Source organism: Lynx canadensis, chromosome E2, assembly GCF_007474595.2.
Source record: "Lynx canadensis isolate LIC74 chromosome E2, mLynCan4.pri.v2, whole genome shotgun sequence".
NCBI classification, from domain to species: domain Eukaryota; kingdom Metazoa; phylum Chordata; class Mammalia; order Carnivora; family Felidae; genus Lynx; species Lynx canadensis.
The window spans coordinates 43,609,744-43,635,611 of record NC_044317.1 but is presented as its reverse complement, the minus strand read 5'-3'; the positions used below and the strand labels follow the sequence as shown (position 1 = coordinate 43,635,611).

At 58.7% G+C, this 25,868-nt stretch overlaps 2 protein-coding genes across 3 annotated transcripts; both read right to left on the bottom strand.

Annotated features, from left to right (window-relative positions):
- Positions 1 to 4,378: 4,378 nt before the first annotated feature.
- Positions 4,379 to 18,222, bottom strand: MAG (myelin associated glycoprotein). Of its 2 annotated transcripts, XM_030299510.1 has the most exons (12): positions 18,152 to 18,222; positions 16,235 to 16,294; positions 15,709 to 15,777; positions 15,176 to 15,544; positions 13,415 to 13,711; positions 13,041 to 13,298; positions 11,656 to 11,916; positions 7,163 to 7,450; positions 6,729 to 6,825; positions 5,837 to 5,936; positions 5,542 to 5,580; positions 4,810 to 4,896 (listed from the first exon to the last, which is right to left on the bottom strand). In XM_030299510.1, the coding sequence occupies exons 3-11, from the start codon at positions 15,752 to 15,754 to the stop codon at positions 5,554 to 5,556; spliced, it is 1,743 nt and encodes a 580-aa protein (XP_030155370.1). In that variant the 5' UTR covers positions 15,755 to 15,777; positions 16,235 to 16,294; positions 18,152 to 18,222; the 3' UTR covers positions 4,810 to 4,896; positions 5,542 to 5,553. The 2 variants fall into 2 exon arrangements, with proteins under 2 accessions (XP_030155369.1, XP_030155370.1); XM_030299509.1 differs by lacking the exon at positions 5,542 to 5,580 and having other exon boundaries at positions 4,379 to 4,896.
- Positions 18,223 to 22,262: 4,040 nt separating this feature from the next.
- Positions 22,263 to 23,838, bottom strand: LOC115503340 (hepcidin antimicrobial peptide). The gene is made up of 3 exons (XM_030299484.1): positions 23,681 to 23,838; positions 22,566 to 22,625; positions 22,263 to 22,481 (listed from the first exon to the last, which is right to left on the bottom strand). Exons 1-3 carry the CDS (start codon positions 23,765 to 23,767, stop codon positions 22,377 to 22,379), a joined length of 252 nt encoding a protein of 83 aa, XP_030155344.1. The 5' UTR covers positions 23,768 to 23,838; the 3' UTR covers positions 22,263 to 22,376.
- Between the last annotated feature and the right edge of the window lie 2,030 nt (positions 23,839 to 25,868).

Here is a 25,868-nt window from a genome sequence, read left to right as displayed (position 1 = left end):
TATGGTGGATGGCCAGCACTTTGGGTCACATCCCCTCTGGGAAAGCAGTGGAGCCAGGCAACTAGGTGCTACCGTGAGCCCTGGGCTACCACTCCCCACCTGGCCATGTGCCCCCTCGGAGCCCCCTCCCCAGGACCATAAGATGAGGATAGTGATCGCGCCTTCCTCACAGGTTTAGTGAGGTCACCCGTGTGATGGACTCAGCTGTGTGAGTGCCTTATGACAAGCATGTGGTAAACAGACCTGGTTTCAAATCCAAGTGCTGTCAATTATCAGTTGTGACATCCCTCAGTTTCCCTTCTAAGGGAGATGATGATATTGGCAGAACTGACCTCATGGGTGTGCTGTGAGAAATCACAGGCACATATAGTGCTTCACACAGTGGCTGTCACGAAATGAATGTGCTGTAAAAGTGAGCTGTTATTATTATGGATATTGTCACTCGCTCTGCTTGACCAACACTCCATGGGTGACCTGGAGTTGGGGCTTGACAGAGAGACCCTTTGAGACCAAACTATTTTTTTCCTCCCATTCCCCAGGGGAGCTACTCCAGGCAGACCAGACTCTGGGGGTGGGTCTTCTGCTTGCCTGCTGCCCTGCCCGGGAGGCCTGTGAGGCTGAGGTTGTCTCCTTCTGTCCGGGGAACAGGCTGGAGTTGACAGCGAGGAGGGTGGGGAAGAAAACCCAGGAAGGAGGCTCTGGCCTGGAGCCCTTTCACTGATGAGGATGACAAGCTGCCTGCCGCAGGCACTGTCCTCAGGATAGGACTGGGGGCTGCCAGGGATGGGTTGTTCTCAGCCAGGAGGAACCTGGGAGGTGGCAGGAGAAGAGGAAAAGGAGATGCCTGTGGTCATGACCCTGGCCCGGTGCCTGGGCGTCTTCCTTCCTACACGCGGTGGCTGTCCCTGCCAACATGAGACCTGCTCACCTCTACGCTGGCCCAGCCAGACGTCATCCTGTGCCTCTGTCCCCATGTCTCTAAGTCACCATGTCATAGGTTCTGACTCTTCCTCAGCTTGTAATTTCCCAAGGGAGGGCTGCCGTCAGCCTTTCCTATTGATGCGGCTGGAGTAGGGCACACTTGTGTTCTCCACGAGCTTGTCCCTTCCACCGTCTTCGGTGGCTGAGGAAGAGGCTATCTGGAACCCCTCTCTCTCCCTCTCCTCCAGCACTAGCAAGCTCCGTCATTTCCTTTTACAACAGAGGTCCTGACCTGTCCCCTCTCACTGTCTCCACTTCCTCTCTCTTGGCCTCCTGAGCCCTCTGCCCATCAGCTGGGTTCATTGTTCCCACAGTGGGGTCTTAGAAACCTCAGCCCCTCCTTAATATGCTTCTGTGTATAATCCTCCAGTGACAACCCAGATCACTCTGAGTAAAAGACCAAGTCCTAACCGTCCTATAAGGCCTGTGATCAGGCTTCCTTGGGGAACTGTTCCAGCTCACCAACCCCCCCCCCCCCCCCGCATGCTGGTTTCCTTCTGGTTCCTAAACATAACACGTACATTCCCACCCTGAGCCTTTGCACCCGATCTTGGCTTTTCCCTGGATCCACATTCTCCACAAATGACCAGAATCCCCTCCCTCACTTCCTTCTCTCTACTCAAATGACCTCTTTCCAAGATGGCAGCCCTACACAGCACATTCTGTCCAATCGTGCTCACTTTCCTTCTTAGCACACCCACTCCCCAACCAGCACTTGTTTGACTGATTGTCATCTGTCTCTTCCACAGAGTGTCAGTCTCATGATGTAGGAGGGAGTTTCTTCTTGGTCACTGTGATATCCCTGGAGCCCAGCATAGGTGCTCAGTAGATGCTTAGTAGGCACATAATAGGTGCTCAGGAACCACGTGTCAATGGAAGAGATGAATTCTGGGGGGAGTCTAGGAGAGGGGTGGAGTGTGATATCCCAAATTCCGATCTTCCTTGTGTGTCATCACTGAATGTTAGTCCCTCCTAAGAGACGGTCTTTGTATCAGATCACTTCGTTTTCCGTAAACTTTAGAGGTCTGCCTATGACCTTCAGGACTTTTGTTCTGTCTGTCCTTTATTTCATACATCTCTTTAAACCAATTCACTTGACTGTTTTAAGTTATTTTAGAGAGAGAGAGAATGAGCAGCATGAGAGGGGGAGAGAAGCAGAGGGAGAGAGAGAGAGAGAGAGAGAGAGAGAGAATCTTAAGCAGGCTCCACCCTCAGCACAGAGCCTGATGTGGGACTTGATCTCACGAAACTGTGAGATCATGACCTGAACCAAAATCAAGAAAGAGTTGGATGCTTAAATTGACCCGGGCACCCCCACTTGACTGATTATTTTTTAAACAGCCTCATCCTAAGCTTTTGTTAAAAAACAAAAAACAAAAAAACAACCCAATCACCAGTTTGGCGTGTCGCTTTCCTTTTGTTCCGATCCATGCCAAATGAAACATCAGGATTAATGTGGAAGTTGCTCTCCAGCATGGCACTCGGGCGGCCCTTTGGGCAGCACAGGGTTACCGGAGTCCCTCATTATTGACACTGCTCTGCTCCTCGGGGCGAAGTCCTTAGGGGCCTTCCTATCAGCCCAGACCTGCCGGAGCCAGAGTCTGTCGTCAGAGGACAGGTGCGTCAGGGTGGGGTCCCTGCGTTGCGCAGGAGATCTGCTCGGAACTTCCCCCGTGGCTCCTGTGAAGTCCCCACGATTCTCTGCCTCATCCTCCACCACTCTCCGTCCTTCCTCTCGGCTCCCGGGATCTTGCCAAATATGTTCCCACTTGGGGGGCCTTCACACGCCGTGTTCCCGTGAGACTTTCCTGTCATCGGGACGCTTCCCCCGACCCCTGAGACCCCGAGGCACACTTCCGTCCCGGCTCTAAAAGCCCCCCTTGCACTTCCCTTGGGAGCAGGCGTCATCGGTGGCAGTCGGGCATCACATGTGAGGTCCTTTGTTCAACGTCCTTCTCTCTACGGGACCAAGAGGGCTCCGGGAGGAAGGGGCTCGGGTTAGGCCTGGGGTCAGTCCCCTCCCCACTGCTCACAGCCCCGCGACCACCCACAGCCCCTTCTTGCTCCTGCAAGTGGACTCGCCATCCTAGCCGGAGGCGGCCTCATCACTTTCCCTCCCGACACGGTTTGGTTAGTCCCGCCTCTCAGCCTTGACTTTGGCCTCTGTGGTATCCTCTGCCTTCTTCAAAGAGCAGGGCCCGCCCCAGCCCGGCCCAGGGCCCGCGGCCCAATTGCGGCCCTGTCCTCCCCGCTCCCTCAGCACTTTCCGTCCCGTGAGCCCCCGTTGCTTCAAGATGGCGGAGCGCACAGAGGCGGGAGCCCGGCTCTGGGCTCAGGTTGGGGCTGTGCAGTCACCAGCTGGGGGACCTCAAGGACGTGATTTAACCTTTGTGCCTCGGCTCCCCTAGGTTCCCAAACATCGATGCCTCAGAATCACCCGGAGGACTCGTCAAAACACAGACTGCCGTCCCCCCACCCCCGAGCTTTTAGTTCCTGCAGACTGACAAGGGGCCTTGAGAATGTGCCTTTCTGACAGGTTCCCAGGGGACGCTTATGCCGCTGGTACAGGGACCATTGTGAGAGCCACTGTCCTACTTGTTAGGGAAGGTAAGTGGAGATTGATTAACCTCTTCACGTTCCCAACAGGGGTTATGGAAAACGAAGAACTGAGTCCAGGGCCCGGCCACTCCATTTCCTAGCCCTGGGACCCTGGGGAAATCACCTGGCTTCTCGGAGCCGCAGCGTTCTTACCTTCACAGGGTTGTCCTATCCCTTCCCACGATAGCCTGAGCTTCTTGACAGGGCTTGGTACACAGCTGGTGCCTAATTAATGTTTCTTGAACCAAATGAGTGAGGTGGGAGAGGCTGAAGCTACAGACTGTGGCACGAACGTGGGGGGAAGGCAGTCAAACCAACACAGGCTTACGAGACGGTAAGACCTGCGGTCACCCCGCCCAGCAGGGCACAGGAGGGAATGGGAGTGAGTGAAGGGGCCAGACTCAGCTCACAGCTGCCAGCCCCGAGTGGGAGCGGCTTCAGGGCAGTTGGCCTGGGCTCAGGGCTAGAATTCCTGGGCCCACGTCGCCACACGGGGCCTTGCAGAGGGCAAGGAGGGCGATGGTAGGTTCGCCTAGGAATGGATCAGAAATCATCAGGATCGGGCGCCCGGGTGGCTCAGTCGGTTAAGTGTCCAGATCTTGGTTTCTGTTCAGGGCACCATATCGCAGTTCTGTGAGTTCGAGCCCCGTGTGGGGCTCTGTGCTGACAGTGCAGTGCCTGCTTGGGATTCTCTCTCTCCCCCCCTCTACCCCTCCCCCACTCACAATGTCTCTCTCTCTCAAAATAAATAAAGTTTAAAAAGAAATTTTTAAAAGAGTCATCAGTATCTAGATAGGTATTTGGATTCAGGGCATTTATTTCATGTCCCTCTGTACAGGCCCTGGGGCCGGGTGTGGGGGCAGGAGACCAGGCAAGGGGCAGCAATAAATAACACGGACAGACAGACGGAGCTCCCCTCTGGACAGATGAGGTTAAAGGAGGTTAGAGAGGAGCCACAGTGCGGGGTGGGTGCTGGCAGGGTGGGGGCAGCTGGGAAGGAGGGGAGGCCGGGCCCCCAGGACCTCACCGTCACCTGCCCCATCCCTTTCCTGCCCCAGCCCTCACCGCTCTGGGGAGCAAGGGAGCCCATAGCCAGTAGGGGCCGGTGAGGGTCCCGAGGGAGGGGTGGCCACACGGGCTGCCCCCACCCCCTCACTTGACACGGATTTCAGCATACTCGGCCAGCTCCTCCGTCAGGGTGTAGCTGTCCTTGGTGGGCCGTTTTCCCAGGTCCGAGTGAGAATAGCTCAGGTCCAGCTCTGGGGGTTCCCCCCGAAGGCCCAGCAGCCTCCTCTCAGATCCCAGTCGCCTCTCGCTCTAGGAACAGAACCAGCCCGTTAGGAGGCCCTCGTTCCGCCTTTTCCAGAGGCTGCGGTTACTTGCGCCTGCACGGCCCCAGAGTTGAGTCCCAAAGCCCCACGTGAACCTCCTTTCTCGTCCCACCCTGGGGCCTTTGCCCCCACGGGTGCCCCGACGCACAACCACCTCCTCCTTGCTGAGCCCGAAAGTCACCTACAAATTCAATGTCTCCGGGAAGCCCTCTTCAACGTAGGGATTTGAGGGGCATGCAAGTCAACCCATAGCATCTTCCCAGATTAAAGCCACCTGGTCGGGATCCCACCTTTCCAAATATTTGCAAATGCCTGGCTCAGTGCGTCCTTCCCTATGTTTGGGTCTGGTGAGGCTCCCCTCCGCAGTCTGCGAGATCCTGCAGGTGTGACTTCGGCTTCCCGGTCATGTGCCCCATCCCCGCCCCCACCCGTTGGACACAGACACGGGACAGCGGCCACAGACAGAAGGGAGCAGCAACAGGACAGAATAGACAAGGCCAGGAGTGCCGGGCAGGGCCGGACTTGACCAGGAGCCGTCCTGGATGCCTGACGAGAACGCACACACATGCACGCCAACCCCACGGCCCGACAAGGGCCCAGAGGCGGGCACACTGAGGCCCCCGGAACCTACCTCCTGGGGCGCTCATTCCAGGGTAGAGACCTCTCTGGACTATTGGAGAAGGAAATGCAGTCACAGACCCGGGTGGGGAGGATGGGGGCTGCCCTCAGCGGAGCCCCTCGGCCCCCTTCACGGCCTCAGCCCGAGCGCCCTGCCCAGCCCAGGTGCAGCCAGCCCTCCGCACTTCCTCCCTGCCCCTTCTGAGGGGCCAGCCTCCCTGCTGCCCCTTGGCCCCCCAGGCTCTCCCAGACCCTCCGTGTCCCTGGCACCCAGGTACTCCAGCTAAGCTGGAGCCACAGGCCCTCACCTCGTACTTCTCTGGCGCCCCAGAGATGCGGAAGTCGCTGCTGAACAGGACCGGGGGGTTGTCCCCCGCCGAGAAGCTGGGGCTCTCTGTCACGTTCTTTCTGCAGGGCAGGACATGTCAGCCCCAGGGGGAGTCCCAGGCCTCCCTCTCCCTTCCATTTCTGCACCCCATCCACCTTAGGAGTTTCACTCAAGGGACCCCAGAGTGGTTTCCAGCCTTCTAAGACGGGGCAGACGGCCTCTTCAGAATGACCAGCCTCTTCCTGTCCCCCACTGCCCATCCCTCCACCTGGTCCCTGCCACTTTTCAGGACCCCGGTCTGGCTTCTAGGGGTTCTTCTCTGGCCCCGTCACACCCCCTTGCTGCCAGGATGTGGTGCAGAAAGATTAGCCCGCTCTCAGGGGAGCTGACGTGCGTGTTCCACAAGGCAGAGAAACAGCACCGTTGTGGCAGGGGGGCGTGGTTTGGGGCCGGGAGTGTTTCTGTTGCCAGAAATGAGGTGTGGGATCACCAGGGCCCTGGAACCACCTGGGGCCGACCCCATGGTTGCGAGCCAGGGGTAGCTGGCATTCCCCCATCACGCTGCGGCCTGCTCAGGAGGAGGGCTCCTAGAGGGCAGGAGGCCCATAGCAGAGAACGCAGGGGACAGGGACGCATCAGGGGAAAGTGCCCTCCCAGGCACCGGCGCGCCCTGAATGGCGGTGGCTCGTGTTGGCGGGAGCCTCTCTCCTCCATCCTTCGGAACATTCTCAGAGCAGAACTGCCCTCCCACACACAGACAGGGAGGCCTCCCTCGCCCACCCCCCCCGCCCCCGCAGCCTCTAACTGACCTCCCCGCCTCCCTAGCCCGGGAAGACTCCCCACACCCAGATGAGCCCCGGCAGGCCACTCACTTTCTCCGCGTCTGGGTGATGTAGCAGACGATGGCAATTAGGATGGCAAAGGCGACCACGGCTCCCACAGGGCCGATCTTGGCCCACATCAGGCGGTCTGAGGACAGAAGACCCAGGCCCCCTCAGGGTTGCTGGTGGTAGTGAGGACACCCGGGTTCTTAGGAGCCAGGCTGGGGCAGAGGTGATAGTGAAAATATTTACACAGCTGGGGTGTCCTCGCCCTGACTGGCCTGGAGGGCTTAGCTGCCGGAGGGCCCAGGAGCGGACCCAGGAGAGCACAGGCAGACTCAGGACAGCCCCTCCGCATCACCCGGGAAGGGCACCCTTACCACCTGATCAAGCCGCGTGCTCGGTCGGCCTTGGGGAGGGCAGTGTGGATCCAAGAGGAGCCCCCTCCACCCCCGTGGCTCCCGGCCCCGGCCCGCACCACTCACGGGCTCCCTGGAAGGGCAGCTCCAGGCTCTTGGTGCCGTAGAGGTTACGGGAGGTGCAGATGACCCGGGGCGGGGCCTGGGCCTGTCCCCGCAGCGTGAGGATGCTGGTGAGCAGGAGGCCGCTGCGCTCCGAGTACACGAACTCTCGCTCGGTCTCATTCACGGTCACGTTGCGTGAGGGCAGCTCGAAGGCCACGGACGGCTCGGGGTTGGATTTCACCACGCACAGGCACTGCACTGTGTCCCGGGCCGCTGCACAGTGGGACTCCAGCAGGATCACAGGGGCGACTGCGGGGGCAAGAAATACCAGGACTCAGGGGACCAGAGGCCCCCCAGAGGCTGAGGGCCAAGGATAGCTGCGGCCGCGTCAGAGATGAGCTGTATTTCCCCCTTTGCAGAATCTCTTGCACCCTCTCTTCGTTCACCTTGCAAAACACAAATGAGATCGTGATGAACCCCCCTCCCCCATGTCACTTACAGTGACATCCAAATTCATTTCCTGGTCTTGCAAGGCCCCCGCAGGACCCAGCCGCACTAATCTTCTCTCGCCATGGCTCCTTCCCAGTTGCACCGGCCTCCTCGCTGTTTTTTAAAGTTCATGGAGCTTTTTCCCACCTCAGGGTCTTTGCGTTTCCCCCTCAGCCTGGAACACTTCCCTGACATCGGCTGAACTCAGTCCCCTGCTCTGCTCAGATGACGCCTCTCTCTCCTACCACTCACGGAAACCGCACCTTGCTTCCCTGACTATGCATTGCCGGCAAGTTTGGGTCTGCTCCCCGGCACTTACCCCTACCCATGTTAGATGATCAATTTGGCTGGTCTCTTACTTCCATCAGGACAGGCTCTCGCTCGGCCTCCACTCCGTCCCCACACTTAGACCGCGCCTTTCACGCAGCCGAGCTCTGTGAACACTGGCAGGAACTATAGATGCCCCTGCTGATCGCTAGAACCCCCTTGCATCCTGACCGTCCCTCCCTTGGGGGCCCCCCACTGCCACTGGCACCGGCCCCCATCCTCCCCCCAAGATCATTGTGTTGAGCCTCCCTTTGCTGCCATTTGTATTACAAAACTGGGACTGCTCCGGTTTTTTTGTTGTTGTTTCTTTCATTTTCCAAAATATGATCTTATAATAGGATCTCAAATGTTGCTTTTTTTAAAATTTAAATCCAAGTTAGTTAACTTGAATGTTGCTTTTTATTTTATTTTTTTATGTTTATTTATTTTTGAGAGACAGAGAGAGAGAGAGGCTGGAGGAGGAGTAGAGAGACGGAGACAGAGGATCTGAAGCAGGCTCTGCATTGACAGCCCAGAGCCCGACACGGGGCTTGAACTCACAAACCGTGAGACCATGACCTGAGCCGAAGTCGGATGCTTAACTGACTGAGCCACCCAGGCGCCCCTGAATGTTGCCAAGTTCTTTTTCCCTCCTGAAGAATCCAGCACCAGAGTCCGCTCACTCTAGACTGAGCTCTGGGTCTCAGTCCCGACCAAAACCCACTTACACGTGGGCAAAACACTCTCAGGCCATCATTTCCCCCACTTATTTTCAATTTCCAGAAAAAAAAAAAAAACAAAAAACAAGTCACAGTGATGGACCAGGTGTCACGTGACCGGATTCAAACTAGAGATGATTCCAGCTGGAACCTCAATGCGTTCATGCATCTAAATCTAGTAAATTAAACACGTATGGCCCAAATTTTGCCCAGGCAGACAGGCACTGTGCTTGCCGTAGTGTTAACGAGTTAATACACCACAGGGTACATTAACAATGACAAACCTGAACTATCACATTTTTTAAAAAAACTTTTCATGCACGACTGCGCCGCTGTGCTCGACGCCAGCCTCCCGCCACTCTGCCCGTACGTGCTCAGTGTCGCCGCAGCTTTGCGGGCAGCCCGGGACGCCTAGGAAACCCTGACTGACCTTACGCAGACCCCAAGTTCCACAAAGAGCAGGGAGTTCTGGAAGCCCAGCTGGAAGCCCAGCTCTGCCCCGATCAGGCCATTCAGCCTCCCTGGGTCTCCAGGATGGAGTTTTCATCTGTGCAAACAGGAGTATTGGTCCTTACTCGAAAGGAGCTACGTGAACTCTGAAGGCGGGCTCACAAGCGCGATGCTCCCGAGGATTTAGGAGGAGATCAACAGAACCATCCCGGCAGAGGGAGCGTATGAGCAAAGCCTCGGCGGCAGGAAAGGCCGGGCGGGCATCCAGCCTGGAGTCCGAGGGAGAGATTAGCCGGAAGCGATGCCTCAGCCTTCCGGAGCACATAGGACACGTCAGGCGAGGCACTGTGGGGGGCTCACTAACCTCCACAGTCTTCACAACCTTCTCTGGGCTCAGCTACTGCCCTCATACCCAGTTTTCAGCGGAGGGGCGCAGCAAAGGTGGAGTCCCTTGGCCGGGACCATGCAGCAAGGTGGGGACAGAGCTGGGATGCCGACCAGCTCACACTTCAGTCTCCTTCTGTTAAACCGGGGTGAGGAACAGTCCCTCACCATCACGTGTTGTTGTGACACCAAAATAGGTCAATGTGTGCCGACGGCTCAGACTGGTCCCCGCCCACAAACACTCAGGGGAGGCGAGCACCGCCTGTGTGGCCCTGGGATCCGCAGGCCAGCGGGAAACCCCAGGAAACCCCTCACTAGGAGCACCCGCCGTTGTCAGTGAGCACGAAACCCCTGGTGCTACAGGACAAAGCCTTCGGGAACAGAAAGGGGCCTCGGGGAAGCCTAAAGGGCTCAGCAGGTGTGGTGGGGGCAGGTGGGGGGGGGCACAGCTGCTTCTCAACTCCAGCAGATTGAAGGCCTTCCACTCCCAATGTGTTTGTTATCAGAACGAGCCAGATTAAGCAAGTCCTTGGGTCCCCAGGGCTGTGGGGACGCGAAGCCGCCACGGGTTTGAGAGCAGAGGCAGACGAGAGTCCAGAAGGATCCTGGCTCTACACAACCTTCCTAGCTGCATGGTCTTGGGGGATTCTGACCTTGGTTTTCTCCTCGCTCAAAGAGGAGATGATGATAGCACATACGTGCTTCACAGGGTGGCCACAAAGGCTCAGCAAAGTAACACCGCGGAAGTTAGAATCCTGCCCAGAGCAGACCGTTCATGACCGCTGGCCACTCTTACTGCACAGGGGTCTGTGACTACAAACGTATGTGAGATGGGGCGGTGTGCACGTTCCGCGGCTTCCATCAGATTCTCTGGGGCTCTCCGCCTCTAAAACCTAAGATCCGCTGGCTTGGGGTGTGACAGGGAAAGGGGGCGTAGCAGCAGGAGGAAGCTGGGCCCAGGAGGGCAAGCATGGGGAAAGCAGAGGACCCCACAACGCGCGATCACCCCGGACGCTGCGGGCAGAGAATGTGCGCAGAGGTGAAAGGCCAGCCGAGCCTGTGTGGCCACCCCTCTGCCACAGAAGGTGGCCCTCCAGAAATAATCTGTATCTACCACGTACTGATTATCGCCACATACACCGTATTATGGATTGTGCTCAGTGCCTTCCGGCAAACCTGTGTGGTGGGGACCACAGTAGGGGGAGTCACGGAGGCCAGGAGCGGAAAAGTCTGGAGACTAGTGTCGGAGGGCCAGGCCGGAGCTAAAAACGAAGCAGATGGAAATATGGAGATGACACTCCAGAGGTAGTCGCGGCAGGAGAGGGAGCGGAAACGTTGACTTGGGAGCCGCGGCCCTGAACGGCGGCCCCAAGCCAGGGTGGGGGTAGGGCTGTTGGGGGTGATGTCGGGAGAGGTGCTGCTTGCCAGTGGAATGAGGAGTTCCATTTCGAAGACAGTTAGCTTTCTATGTGCATCCACCCCACCTCTCTGGCTACACTGTATCTGATAATAAAGCTTGGTGCCCTCTTGGTCCCCTCCCCCACATCCCACAGAGCCACACTGCCCTTTGCACAGCACAACTGTCTGATCAATGTATTCTGATGTAATAACAGAGGATGAAGTCAACTGTGGCAGTACGGAAAAGTGGAGCCAGTCTGCCTGGATTTGAACCGTTTTCTGGCTGTGTGACTTTGGGGAAGTGGCATAACCTCTCTGGGCTTCAGTTTGCTTCTCGGGAAACTGGAGACAGGACTAGAACCTCCCTCATGGGAATGTCATGTGGATGAAACGAGAGGACCCCTGAACAGAGCTTCCAGCAACGCCTGGTACCCAGCAATGCAACACAGGGGTCAGAGGTCGTGATTACTGTTGAACGCAAAAGGCCACACGATCCAGAAATCTCTTTGGTGACAAGCACGCCCCAGGATGTGAGAACACAGTACTCTCAGGGGGGACTTTTAATTTCTTGCTGTGGATTCGGCTTCCCTACCTTCCCCATTCTCACCTGCTGGTGCAAAGCTGACCCCGGGTTGGGAGGCACGGATGCTTTCCAGTAATCCAGGTACCCCCACCGAACCATCCACCAAGGCAGGGAAGGTGAAGGAGGTCAAGTCCAGCCGGAAGTCAAGATCAAGTCAGCAGGGGAAGGGGGGGACGGGTACTCACACTCCACGGATAGGTTGAAGGTGGTGGCCCTCTGGCCGTACTGGTTCTCAGCCACACACCAGTACTCTCCGTCATCCTCAGGCGTGACGGCAGGTAGTTCCAGCTGCAGCTCGCTCTCGTAGATGACCGTGGCCAGAATCTGCTTCTCCTTGAAGATGGTGAGAATAGGATCCGGGTTGCTCTGTGTGGAGCACAAGATGGAGACCGTCTCCCCCTCCACGGCCACCATTGTCCCGTTCACCATCGGCTTCCGGGGTGCATCTGGGGGGCAGGACAGGGGGCCGATGGTCAGAAGCCAAGGGTGCCTCTTCTGCCAGCCAACTCCCAGCCCCAACGTGACCCCATCCACCCTGACCTGAGCGCACCAGCTCAGGGTGGCTCGGGTGACCCCTGTCCTGGTTTATCCTGCTTACATCAACACGGGCTCTGCAGCCAGAGTACTTGTGTTTGAACCTCAGCTCTCTGCCCCTTCCCAGCTGTGAGTGGACCCATCTCCTAACGTCTCCAAGCCTCTGGAAAAGGAGCTTAATCAGAGTCCCAACCTCACAGGAGCCACTGGGAACCTAAGTGGCAGGCACTCCTGTAACCTGAACAAGGGAAAATGAAGATTTCCAACCACGTGAGTAGACCCTATGTAAGTAAATAAACATATAGGAGGCAAGATGGGGATAACTGCTTTGGAGAAAAATTAATGTAATGGGAAATCAGGGAGTTACAGTTTTAACTGGGATGGTGAGGGAGGGCCTCCCTGGGTCTAGAAGAGGTGGGTCAGAGCCAGCCGTGGGGATGCCTGGGGGCAGAGTATTTGTGTAAAGCACTCTGAGTAAATCTTGGCTGTAGCTGTCATTATTATTACCCACAGCCCTGGGCATTTTGCCTCAATAAATATTTGTGAATGAATGAATGACCTCTCCTTGGTTCCTAACAAAGAACCTCATCTGACCAGCCCCTCCCCATCGACTCCACAATACACACCGTGTAGGCAAGGGGCTGGGTGAGGTCCGGGGTCCCCTCATCCCTCCCACTAGAACTGCAACGGGGCTCATCTTGAAATGCAGATTTCCAGGGTCAAGATCTACTCCCAGAGCAGCCAAGGCTGTGGGCAGGAAGCTGAGTTTAACAGGCTTCCCCAGGGGGCGGGGCTCCATCTGCCCCCCACCTTGTCCCAGGGATGAGAGTGGTCACAGTAGGTGTTCGCCAGATACTTTGGGAAGCAGGCGGGAAGCCTCGACCTGACGCCCTCCTCTCCATCTCCACCTCCACCTTGTTCATGGCCTGGAGGGGGCCAGGGCCGGGCCCGGCCCGACTCCAGCGGCCCTGCGTGAGGCCGGTTTCCCCTAACCTCTCTGCCCCGGGGCCGGTGCTGGCGCGTGCAGGAGACTCACACATGACGCTGAGCCCCACGGTGCGGTTCTCCTGGCCATAGGCGTTCTCTGCCAGGCAGGCGTAGACGCCGTCCTCCGCGGGGGTCACCTCTTCCAGATCCAGGAACAGGCTCTCGGCCACGGCCTCCCGGAGCACCGTGCCGTCCCGCATCCAGGTCAGCAGCGGCAGCGGGTTGCTGTCAGCCCCACAGAGCAGGCTGACATGCGAGCCCTCGATGGCCTCCACCGAGGCATTCATCTCCACGATCACCGGGGGGTCTGAGGCCGGGGACACAGTGTGGGGTCAGGGGGCTGGGGACGCAGACCCCGCCCCTGGCCCTGACCACCGCCCCCCCACCCCACCCCCCCCGCCCCAGCCCCGCCCCCAGGCTCACACTTGACGTCCAGGCTGGCGTAGCCCTCGAACTGCAGAGTGGTGTTGGGGAAGGAGGCCTGGCAGCCCAGCCGGTGGCCATTGGCCTCCCTAGTGGGCACGAAGTGTAGCAGCGACACCTGCACCCACGTGCCCTCGTCCTCGCGCAGCCGACCCAGCACGGTGGGCTCCCCCAGCCCTTCGTGGCCCAGCCAGCTCAGCTCCGGGCGCAGCTCTGGGCAGTTGTCAGGCACCATGCAGCTGACCTCGACTTCCGTGCCTGCCACCACCTCCGGGGGGACCACGATGTTGGGGGTGTCTAGATGAGACAGGGGTGGTGGGGGCCGGGGGAGGAGGGAGGGCTGAGGAAGCAGAATCGGGCCACAGGCCACCTCTACCTTGTCCTACTTCATTCTCGGTACCTGGTTGCTTCCCCATCCTTGGAGACAGAATTCCCTACGACCCTTTCTCCTCCCGGTTACCTGTCACCCAGAGGTCCTCCACAATCAACCACAGGTGTGCAATAATGAAAATAATGCTATAATGCCCTGAGTACATGACACCAGTTTGACTTGCCAGTCCTCCCAGCCATGCTAGTTAAGTGGGTAATATTAGTTTGCTCATTTTTGAGATGAGGAATTCTACTGAGACCACAGCTAGGGTGGAGTAAAACTGAACTTCAAACCCTGTCACTCTGGCTTCATAATCTGTGCTCTGGCTATGACATTATATCCCCTAAGAAACTTCTCTCTGGGTGGCTCAGTCCGTTAAGCATCTGACTTCAGCTCAGGTCACGATCTCACAGTTCGTGGGTTCCAGCCCTGCGTCGGGCTCTGTGTTGACAGCTCAGAGCCCGGAGCCTGCTTGGGATTCTGTCTCCCTCTCTCTGACCCTCTCCCACTCACACTCTGTCTCTCTCTCAAAAATAAACAATAAACATTAAAAAAAAAAAAAAAAAAACCCTTCTCTCCTTTCCCGTGTTTTCTTTGGTTTATTTTCCGTGTGTGTGTCCGTGCCTGGCTGTGCCAGTGGGGTCTCTTTCTGCATCACGGCTGTGATCTGGCTCATTTAGCTCCGTGCTGATGGGAAATCCGAATCTAAGGGCTCCATGCTACAGGGCCTCTCAGACATTAGGCAGCGTGCCCTACTCTGATTGCCAAATCTGGCCCAGAACTGCATTTTATTTGGCCTAAATTTAGGATTAAAAAAAAAAATCTGAATCAGCAGCCAATGTTTAGGAATTGGGAGATTACACGGAAAAAACACACAGTTCTGGTTTCTCTTAAAAATTCAGATCGTCTGGGAGCGGTATCTGTGCATTCTCCCGGATCACCAGCTACCCAGAGCAGGGTCCCCTGTGCCAGGCGCTGCTCTGAGCACTGGTAACTCTTCACTCGTTGAGCTCTAAGGGCTGTTCCCATCCCCGTCTTACAGAAGAGGAAAGCACAGCCCAGAGAAGTTAAGTAATTTGCCCCCAGTCACCCAGCTGACACAGGGATCCATCCAGAGGCCTCACCCCAAACCCCTGGGCCCCGCTGCTTTTGTCCGAGTTGTTTCTAGAAGAGGAAGAGCGCTCATATTCCTCTGAGGGCAATAAGACTATCCGGGGTCTTAGTCTGCTGTCGTCCGCCTGGTCCGTGTGGGCGTTGGGGTTTGCACCCCTCCCCCCAGCCAGACCGAGAAGTCCCGGGACCTGCCAGCCCAGACCTCCCTGGAGAGGTCCCGGGGAAGACTTTGTGCACCGCCCCAGCCCGCAGCACCCGCGCACCCTCTGGGGACTCACTGATGATGTCCAGAACACTGTGCTCAGAGAAGGTGTACTGGTTGTAGCCCCCGAGGTCCCCGCGGAAGTAGTACTTGCCGCCCAGCTCCGGGCTGAGGCTGCTGAGCAGCAGGGTGCAGTTGCGCATGCCCAGGTCCCCCAGGAGGCGGCTGCGGCCCTGGAAGCTCTCGTGCACGACTTGGGTTCGAGACTTGAAGACCACGGGGGGGTAGTTTTTCGGGTAGGGGCTGTTGAAGTACCAGACGCCATGCACGACCGCCGGCCGCAGCTCGTCGGGGAAGTCGAAGCGGCAGGGGATGGAGACGCACGTGCCCTCGAAGGCAGAGATGGACGAGGGCATCCAGGCACCCCAGTGACCCCCTCGGGAGGCTGCAGGCAAGCGGGACCACTGAGGCGGAGGGACACGTCCTCCCTGACCCCCCGCCCCCGCCCCCACTCCCATCGCCTTCCACCGCCCCGAGGGCTCCAGGGGCCCACAGAGACAACCCCAGCCTGCTCAGGGCCCCAGGACCCCCAGCACCCCTACCTCATACCTGAAATCATAATCCAAAACAGAGGCAGTGTCGTGAGGAATATCATTTTGTACAGCAAGCGAGCAACAGCTGGAAAGGGGAGGTGGTGGTGAGGGTTGCTTCTATAAAGGCTTCAGGAAGGGGCCTGTTCAGATGTTAGCTGCTGCTGGTATTATTATGGTCTGTAGTTGCAAACATTTCTATGGCATTGACCGCGTACGAGGCTTCAGCGCTTTACTCCGTGATATTAATTCATGTGATCTCTTTGAGGTAGGTGCAATTATAACCCACACTTTATAGCTGAGGTCCAGAGAGGTTAAGTAACCTGCCCAAGGCCACACAGCCCGCAAGTGGCAGAGTTAGGATTCAAGCCCTGTCTGCCTAGCTCTGGGTCTGCAGACTTCACCACCGAACCGCCCTGATAATTAGCCTCCTTGTCCTCATGCCCCTGGGCACCTCGAGAAAGTAAGGACAGAGCCAGGGCTGGGCCAGCAGCGGGAAACGGGGGAAGCCAGGGGGAAAGAGAAGTTGGAACCCCGCCCCTCACCTCCGTCTCCCTGAGTTGGGAATGTCTTCGGGTCTCACTTGAAGCGGTTAGCCAGCCAACCTGGAACGAGAGTCAGACAAGTGTCCCCCTGCCGCCCTCTTTCAGGGTCCGCTCTGAGTGGCGACCCGCCGTAAGGCTGCCCGTGTGGGCTCTGCGGCCTGTGGATGCTTGGGACCCTCCCACACGGCCCGGCAGCTACTCTGTGGCCACGGCCCACCCCAAGCTGTGATGGCAAAGAACTCTGGGGAGGAAAGGGGGAGCGGCAGAGCATTGGGGTGGGGGGGGAGGCAGGCAGGGTGGTGAGTAGGGTGAGGGAGCAGATGTCCCACGGCTGAGGCCTGGGGGTGGCAGGCAGGGACCTGGCCCATCAATGACTGGGTTTCACGGCATCAGCATTCCCGGCATGCCGCGGGAATTCCTGCCGCCCTCTCCCACCCCACAGACGGCCCCTGGTGTCCCCCACCCTCAACAGAGGCCAGGACCGGTTACAAAAGAGCCCTGTTCGCTCAGGGTGAGGGTGCCTCATCCCGGGGGGCTTCTCGGGTAGGTGGGATGGGAGAAGAGTCCGGCACTCCTGGCTGGGCTCTGAGCGGGACCAGGCGGGACCAGGGGTTGGGAGTCACTGAGTCCCTGGCACCCGGCGGCTCTGTGGGTTGCCTCAGGGTCCAAGCCAAGGTTTCCAAGTGGCTGCCTTTCCTGGCCTCTGCCGCCCTTCTTCCCACGGACACAGACGCGTGCACAGTCAGACACATGCAAAGGCCGGTATGAAAAGTGACAGATCCAGACCCGACCAGAAGGAGCAGGCTCACACAGCGGGGACTCGGGCGCACCCCGGTCAGGGCCCTGCACCCGCAGACAGGCACCGAGACCCCCGCGCCCGGAGAACGTGCCGGCACACACACAGTCACAGAAGTATGCTGCATTGCCCCGCCTCGTGTCCGCTGCACGTGTCCACCTGGGCTGGCGTGGGCACGGCGTTCAGGCACGCGCGTGGACCCGCCTGCGGGCCAGGCTCACAAAGACCCACGGACCTGCGCACACGATGAGGTGTGGCTCAGGACAGACCCGCCCAGACGCGCGCTGATGGCCACGTGGCTGATGCCACCGGAAGGAACAGGAGATAGACACAGGTGAGGCCCAGCCCCAGGACCCGGGCCGACTTGTGAAACAAGCTTGTAGGCCACCTGTTTTTCACGGGGGGTAAAACTTGGTTCCTGGGGGGTGGGCCAGAAAAGTCTTAGAGGTTCCAATGCAGTGTGAGTCTCGAAAGGGCCGCGGTGCATAAACATGCGTAGGGTGTATCTGCTTGGTGGGAGTGGGATCAGGAAAACCAGGTCTACAATTTTTCCTTAGTGGGGTGTAACAAAAACAAGGCTGAGGAACGCTGATGCAGATCCAGGCGGACCCAGGGGCAGCGTGTGTGTGCGTGCACGTGCACACACACACACACACACACACACACACACACATGCACCTGTCAGGTGCCGGGTGCTAGAACTTGCTCGCTCACGGCCCACCGCCCTCACGCCCTCACAGACAGCGGGATGCAGGTGTCTGATCTCCTGCCCATCCTTCTGTTCCTCATCCAGCCCCAGACACTCCCACCGCACCTTAGGAGCCCTCGGGCGGCCGTTCCTGCACAACTTCCACCGTGGGGATGCTGAGGGGGCCCTTTGTTCTTTCTCTCTGGTTTCTTCCCTAAGCCCGGTCACTGTCCCTGCTGCGGTCCCGGCCCCTCCCCAAAGCAGTTCTGACCCGCACCCTGCTCCAACCTAAGCTGGTGGCAGTTGCCGGTGACCATGCACGGCCCGGAGCGCCTGGCCTTGGCGCGTGCTTCTGGGCACCCCTCGCCGCCCCCTCAGTCCCGGTCCTCTGCCCTCCACCTCATCGCTGGCCCCTCTTGGCGGCGGTACTCACTTGGATGCTCTTGCTTCTGCACCCTCTGCTCCACCGGCCCAGCTCACAGTCCCCTGGCCTCCCAGGGTCCGGGCCCCCACTTGCCAGCCCGTCCCCTCCCCCTGGGTGCCAGGGGCCGCCTGCCTCCAGGGCCCAGCTCCTCCCTGCCCCCGAGGGAGGGGGCACAAAGGGGCCCTTGTCACCACCGCTGGAACTGGGCAGCCTGACGCCTGGGTTCTACTAGCTCCTTCCTGGAGGGGACGGGGCGGGGGGGAAGCGGCCTCACTTGTCCCCCCTCCTCCATCACCCTGGTTCTGGGTCCCTGAGAGGGCCTTCTGATATCCCTGGAAGTCTCAGGCTAACAGGAGGCCTTGTCCTCAGTGTCTAGGGAACGTCAGTGGCAAGAACAGGTATAACCTCAGTCCCAAGAGGCCACAGAGGGTGTGAGCAGGAGCAGGCGGGACCTGCCCGCTCTTGGCTTCAGCGTCACCTCCACTCTCTCTTGAATCACTTCCCAGGGTCAGGTTGGGTGCCCACATCCTGGTCTATCTTCCAGGCTCTTCTTGCTATCACAAGTGACCGCATGGTTCGACTGTCTCCTCTCATGAGAACTTGGCCTCCAGAACGACGAGGGCTTTGCCTGCTTATTCCGTCTGTCCTGTTTGTAGAATGGCTCCTGGCACAGAGTTAAGCTTCCTAACCACAGAGCGGGTGCACGAATGTGTTGCTCAAATACCCAGCGGCACCTTCTGCCTGGAGACCTTTGCACTTACCTGTTCCTTCCTCCCGGACAGGTCTCCCTACCCCATCCGGCTCCCCACTCTGCCACTGGCCGCAGCCTGTGCACTCTGTTGGCTCCCAGCTCGGACACCACTTCCTCTGGAAGCCTGCCCTGCCCGTCTCACCAAGCCGGGCCCCTCCATTCAAACGCTGCCCTGTCCTTCCAGAGCCCTCCGCACGCTTGCCCGCCGCGCTCTGGGTGCGCTCCTTCCGCGCCCTGGGTGCGCTCCTTCCGCGCCGGCACAGGAGCTCCCAGAGGGCAGGGTTTCTACCTGTCTGTCTAGTTCATCCTCTGTCCCATAGAACAGCACCTGGTGCACAGAGGGGCTTATCGGGGGCTCTGTTTACTCTATGAGCTGGGTGAGGACCCTCTGTGTGCCGATTCCAGATTCCACAGCGATCCTCCTCTTTGGTCATGACCTCTGCAAGGTGCTTGTACGGGGAGGGACGGGCGGAGGGAGCTGGTGATGCCGCGATTAAGCGTAGTGATGGTTTGACCAGGAGCTGTTCAGTCACACTGGTGCATCCTCAGTCCTCATTCAGGCCAGAGCAGTTTGTGGGGAGAGGGGAGGTCCTTTCTCCCAAGGGAGAACTCGGCCAGGGTGGGGAGGGTGAGGGGCAGGGAAATCCCTCAGACCCAGGCGTGTGGAGTCAGAGAAAGCTGGATAGAGGGGGAGGGGGAGTCCCACCCCCACCTCAGGCTTCATGATGTCAGACTCTGCCCGTGCCTTTCCCAGACAGGGACAAAGGCCCATTGAGAGTGGGGTGGGGCTTGAACGCCTGGGTCCCGGAGAAGAGAGGGGCCCGGTGCCTGGGCTTCAGAGGAGGACACTGAGATCCTGGGCTACTCATATGTCACAGCCTTCAGCCTCAACACCAACCCCGTTGGGGTCGCGTGCCTGTGCCGTTTGGGGGTTCAGCTCCTCTTTAGGTGTGCACCGGAGGCTGTCTCATGGGGCGGGTAGGATGCACAGGCAGGTGCCTCCACCGAGAGCCCTGGCCACTAGGCTGAGATCTGCAGTCCTGGGTCCCCAGGCCACAGGAGGGTGGGGCGCTGGGGAGCCTGAGAGTGTCTAAAGGGGGAGCCGCCGCTCTGGTCCGGCCGAGCCTTCCAAACCAGGCAGGTGTGGTAAGGCTACTGTGACAGAGCACCGCATGCCGGGTGGCTCAAAAAACAGAAATTGATTGTCTCCCGGGGCTGGAGGCTGCAGTCTGACGTCAAGACGTTGGCAGGCTCGACCCTGGGCGCTGGGGGGAAGGATCTGCTCCAGGCTCCTCTCCTTGGCTCCTAGGTGACGGTCTTCATGTTCGCATGGCGTTCTTCCCGTATACGGGCCTCTGTGTCCAAATCCCTGCTTTTCATAAGGACACTAGCCCTATTGGATCAGGGTCCACCCTACTGACCTCATTTTAACTTGATTACCTCTAAAGAGACCCTATTTCCAAATCGGGTCACAATCCTGGGACTTAGGACTTCAACATTTAAATGTGGGGGTGGGGGTGGGTGGTGCCTGGGTGGCTCAGTCGGTTAAGCGTCCGACTTCGGCTCAGGTCATCATCTCGTGATTCGTGAGTTGGAGCCCTGAGTCGGGCTCTGTGCTGACAGCTCAGAACCTGGAGCCTGCTTCCCATTCTGTGCGTCCCTCTCTCTCTGCCCCTCCCATGCTTGCGCTCAGTTTCTCTCTCTCTCTCAAAAATAAATAAACATTAAAAAAAATTAAATGTTGGGGCGCCTGGGTGGCTCAGTCGGTTAAGAGTCCGACTTCGGCTCAGGTCACGATCTCACGGTCCGTGAGTTCCAGCCCCACGTCGGGCTCTGGGCTGATGGCTCGGAGCCTGGAGCCGGTTTCCGATTCTGTGTCTCCCTCTCTCTCTGCCCCTCCCCCATTCATGCTCTGTCTCTCTCTGTCTCAAAAAGAAATAAAAAACATTAAAAAAAAAAATTAAATGTGGCGGGGGGTGGACACAGTTCAACTCATAACTCGTAAGCAGCTAAATCACCCGATGAACCGAAGCCTAGAGACGCTTCTCCTTTTTCAGATGAGGAGGCGGGGTTTCCGTGGAGAGAAGCCGCCTGCGAGATCCTGCAGCTAATGGGAGACCAAGCTGTCTACCTCACCTTCCTCTTCCCACCCTTTGGTCTCCATTCAGGGAAATCACTCCCAGAGGGCAAGCCTCTCATGGCTTCCAAGGCAGAAGGTAGAGGGTGGCGATGTACAGGACCGATCTGGCTCCCTGGCTGGGTTTAGTTGGGCTCACAGAGTGTTGTTTACAAAAAATAAAATCCCTTTTATCAGCTGCCAATATTTAAAAAATCAGGAAATTTCACATAAAAATAAGCATGGCCACCTTCTCTCGAAAAGAAGATTTCGCCATGCTTGGCCCATCTTTGGGCACAACAGCCATCTCCCGGTCCCCCGTTGGATACCCGGGCCTCCCCATGGATACGAAACATTGGGCCCAAATGGCCAAGGCCCCTTATCACCATGCTAGCGCTGATGTTTTCTTAGAGGCTGGGAAGGTAGTGAAATGCATCTTCTCTGTTTCTATCAGTGGGGAAATGGGATAAAGCGAGGGGGATATGGTCCCAAGAACAACGGGAGGGAACTCAGTTCCTCATGGAGGTGGACGGCGTTCTCCCACGTGGGTCACATGCCGCGTGTCCTTACTGAGATCACAGAGCCTCCCACGTGCTCCTCTGAGACAAGCCCACCACCCCTCACTCGTTCGCCGTGCCTGTCCGGAAGGTCGTCGGTTTTTCTCAAACTCTTTGGTGTCAGAATCCCTTTCTACTCTGCAAAATCTTCGAGGACTCCAAAACAACTCTTGTTTACATGGGTGGTATCTATGGCTGCTCAATGTATGAGAAATCGAGACTGGGGCACTTTTAAAGCACGGGGGCACACGAACGCACAGCTCATTACCGTCAGAGCCATGGGGTCATCCCGTGTCACAGAGCTTGTACGCCCGGGACGCAAAGAAGGTGAAAGAAAAAAACAAGTGACGTTTTCGTAGTTTCCACCTTGTGGAGCCCTGCGAGGAGTCCCCAGACCTTGCTTTGAGAACCCTTGTGGGGAATCTGAAGTTGTAACCCCTGTTTCAAGAAGACTTCAAGGAGAAGAGCTTGGCTTAACTTCCAGCCCCTGCTGTAGCAACGTAAATTCTAGGTCCTCTGAAGAGGGGAAGGGAGGGAAGAACAGGGAAGAAACTTCCCTCACCAAGCCTCCTTGCCAAACCCAGCACGCACGAACCCCGTACACCCCACGGGGTACCGGCCCTTACAAGACAGGGGCCAGAACCAGCCTCTGGCATTGGCCTGGGGCAGGGAGAAAGGGCAACAGACACTCTGGGATGGAAAACAACAGACAGAACGAGCCATTTTATTCCAAGTCCATTCACTGAGAGTCAGGGGGCAGCAGGAATAAATACGGAGGGGAGGGAGGTCCGGGGGCAGGCTGGGGAGGCTCTACGTCTTGCAGCACATCCCACACTTTGCTTTTTTACAGCAGCCGCAGCAGAACATGCAGATGGGGAAGTGGGTGTCTCGCCTCCTTAGCCTCTGGAGCACGGGCTGCGGGGAGGAAGGGAGAGTGAGTGGAGCTTGGGCGCAGGGAAGGGACGGGGAGGCTCAGAAGGGACTCGCAGGTGCTCTCACCTTCAAGCCCGCCTCGGCTGCCGCTGTGTCCTGGGGTTGGAGGTCCGTGAGCTGTCCTGTCTGTGAGAGCAGAAGGGGTGGTGAGGGTGGTGGGGACGTGGAGCTCTCAGACTCGCCCCCAAAGACCAGCTTCTCCCCGCGTGGTCGGTGTCCTGGGGCTCAGCTGGTATCCCAGGAGTGGCCTTGCTGTCTGGCCTTTTCTCCCCCGCCCTCGGGCAGCTCTTCCTGCAGACATCCCGGATCCGTCTCCCTCTCTCTCTTCTTGGGGACATCACCCTCCCTGGCCTGGATACCACCCCCGCCTGTAGCAAGTCTCCCTGCGTCTCGCCCCGTCCATCCCGTTCGTTCCTCACACCTTATCGGTCGGATTAAAAGCGTGGCGCCCGCTCGAGAGTCTCTCCCTCCGCCCCTCTCCCCAGTGCCTGCGCGTGTGCTAAAAGAAACTAGCCTGCAGAGCTGCGCTCACAGGCGGAGGAAAGTCAGTACTTGGAGTCCGCCCCTCAGTCTCCTCTCCAAGCAGCGTCCTCTCCACTTACTACAGCCTCCGATCCTCGGACACCCGTCTGCCCTCTGCGCGGGGCTTCGCTCACCGCCCCCTTCTCTTAGGGTCCAGGTCACCCAGTCCCAGGTCGAATTTCATTTCTCACAAACCATCCCGCTCGACTCCCGGCCCCTGGTCCGTCGGAAGTCCTCCCCTCACCCCTCGTGGCCACTCTGCTGCCGTCACCATCTTGTTATTCAGGATCCCATTGACGAGACAGTTATCCTGGTTATGTTTTAACTGTTCACAGACGAATTCCCCGGCCGGGACGTAAGCTCCACGAGAGCAAAACTCTTCTCTCATCTACCTTGTTCGCTGCGTGATCCCCACTGACTAGAAAAGGACTTGTCACAGAGCAGGTGCTCTGTAACTGTGGAACTAGTTCAGGCCCCCAGTCCGATCCTCAGGCCACGATCTCTGTACTTCAGGCGGCCGGCCGTCCCCATCCCGGTCCCTGCCCCGAGCTCTGCCCGGTGCTAAGGGGACCAGTTGCCCTCAGCAGTCCCCCACCACCCCAGGGCCTGGCTCTCCGGTCCCGGCCACCGTGCCGGGCCCAGGCCCCCTGGGCTCTCACCTCTTGCCGGAGAGCTGAGCCACTGGCCAGGCTGGCCAGGAGGAGGAGCAGGAGGCAGGCGGCCTGGACCTGTGTGCTCAGTGCCATCGTGTTGTCTGGCTGTGTCCCGCTGTCGGGTTTGGGACTTGCTGTGGTGTCTGGGGTCCCGTTTCAGCTGCTTTTATGGGCCCTTCTGGGGGAGGCGGGGGTACTAAGCCCCCTCCCCTTTGTCCCAACTCATTTCCAAGAAGGTGGTGGCGCCGACAAGACGGGAGATAAGCGGGAACAGAGCGACAGGGAACAGTGTTATGTCACCCTGAGCCAGCGGAGGTGTGTCCAGGGGGTGGGGCAGACGGGGCCACAGACCCACGCCTCTAGCCAGCCACCTGGGAGACACTTTCCCTGACACAGCATCATCACCCTGTTGACTTCAGAAAAAATTCCTTTTGCCCCCAAAGTTGAACAGTTCGATGAGTAGGAGGAAGGTGACCTCTTATTCTCCACCCTTTCCCGATATCCTCATCCACAGGGAGGCCGGCTGTCACTATGGTCCCCTCGGGTGTCCAGCAGAATTCCTACCGCTTCAGGCGGTCTTCACACGTGCACGGGTTCTGGCAGGAAACGCCGCGGTGGCCAGACGCAGGAATCTGTGTCGGCTCCAGCCCCCAGCAGGCATGTGGTTTTCTGAATCTTGGGAAATGTATCTGCAGAACGTCCCCGAGAATTTTGGGCCTCGAGACAGCAGTGATAGTAACGGCTGCCATCAGACGCCTGCATCCAACGCGCCAGCAGATGTACTGACCCACTTTTGCATTCGGCCTCTGCCGCCCGCCCCCCGCGGCTCCCGCCTGCCCCATGTCGGCTCTGCTCTGTGCTCTGGGGCCCTCGTTGCCTTCTTAGCCACCGGTCCCGGCGGCCTAGCTTCCCAGGCCCTGCTCCCTCCTAGGAGCCCACGGCCACCCCAAGGCTGCTTTTCTTCATTCTGTAGGGGGAACCGAGGGCGGACTCGGGGCAGTGCCCAAGCGCACCTGGTCAGAAGAGCTAGGCCGGCCTGAGCGGCCGGACTCTGGGGCCCGTGCTCTCACCATTTGGCCTTCCTGCCTCCCCACGAGCACAGGCCACGGTGGGACGTGCTAGACCCGGCTCACACCGGCTCCACGGAGCGAAGGGTGCGCATCTCATCCCAGCTCTGCCGCGGGACATCCCCCTGGCACCTTGAAACCGGCCGTGGTGGGAGCAGCCAAACCACAGACGGTGGCCGACGCTGCACAGCTGGGCCTTTTTTGGGCGAGCGGGTCCTCCAGCATGTCACCGGATGGAGACGAGCCTGGGTGCCTGCCTGGGGCCACCTCCCTCCTACTCACTTGGGCCGTCTTTGCGGGCATACGGCCCTGGGAACTACCAACCTTGACTCGGCAGACAGGCCTTTAGCCATGCCGCCTCCCTGACTCACTCTAGGACCGTTCAGGGTCAACTCCGGCAGAAGAGCCTACAGACGACGCTGCCAAGGAACGGACACCCTTGCTGGGTCTGAGCTGCCGCTGAGGCCCACTCAAAACCACAAAAGTGGGGCGTGTGGGGGCCGGGAGGCAAAGGCTGCTCCCTGCCACCTGCCCCCCGATTCGGTCCACGTTAGGCTCTTCCTGCCCCACACGCCTTCACTCGGCCGAGGGGACGGGGCTGTCAGAGGGAACCCCGTCAGGGGGGAACACCAAGTAGGAACATTCAGGATGGGACCGGAGAGCTCGGTGAGGTGACGAGGCCGGCAGGCCCGGCTCCCTGGAGCGGCGTGGGGGGTGGGGCCGAAGCGGAGTCAAGGGCTGTGCGGCCACCCACAGGGAGACATGGCAGCGTCCCCCGGCACCGCCAGGCATCGCCGCGTCTCCGCTCAGGCCAGGTTTCGTCATCAGCCGGGGCAGGGGTCACAGTACAGGCGCCAGAGCCACAGTGTGAGGCGACAGGCTGACGGGCCAAGCCTGGCTTCCTGGCCATCTGCCCTTCCTGGGGGTGGGGGGCTCAAGGCCAGGCCCCACCATTGGCTGGTGCAGAGGGGAGGGCTTCAACCCCTAAGGGCAGGGTCAGGAGCCAGTCCTATTTTTAGAACGGATGACAGGAGAGACCCCAGCCTCTCCTCCAAAAACATGGGACGTGTCCTTGACCCTGGCACCTCCTGCCTTCACACCACATATGCACACCTGGGGCCTCAAAG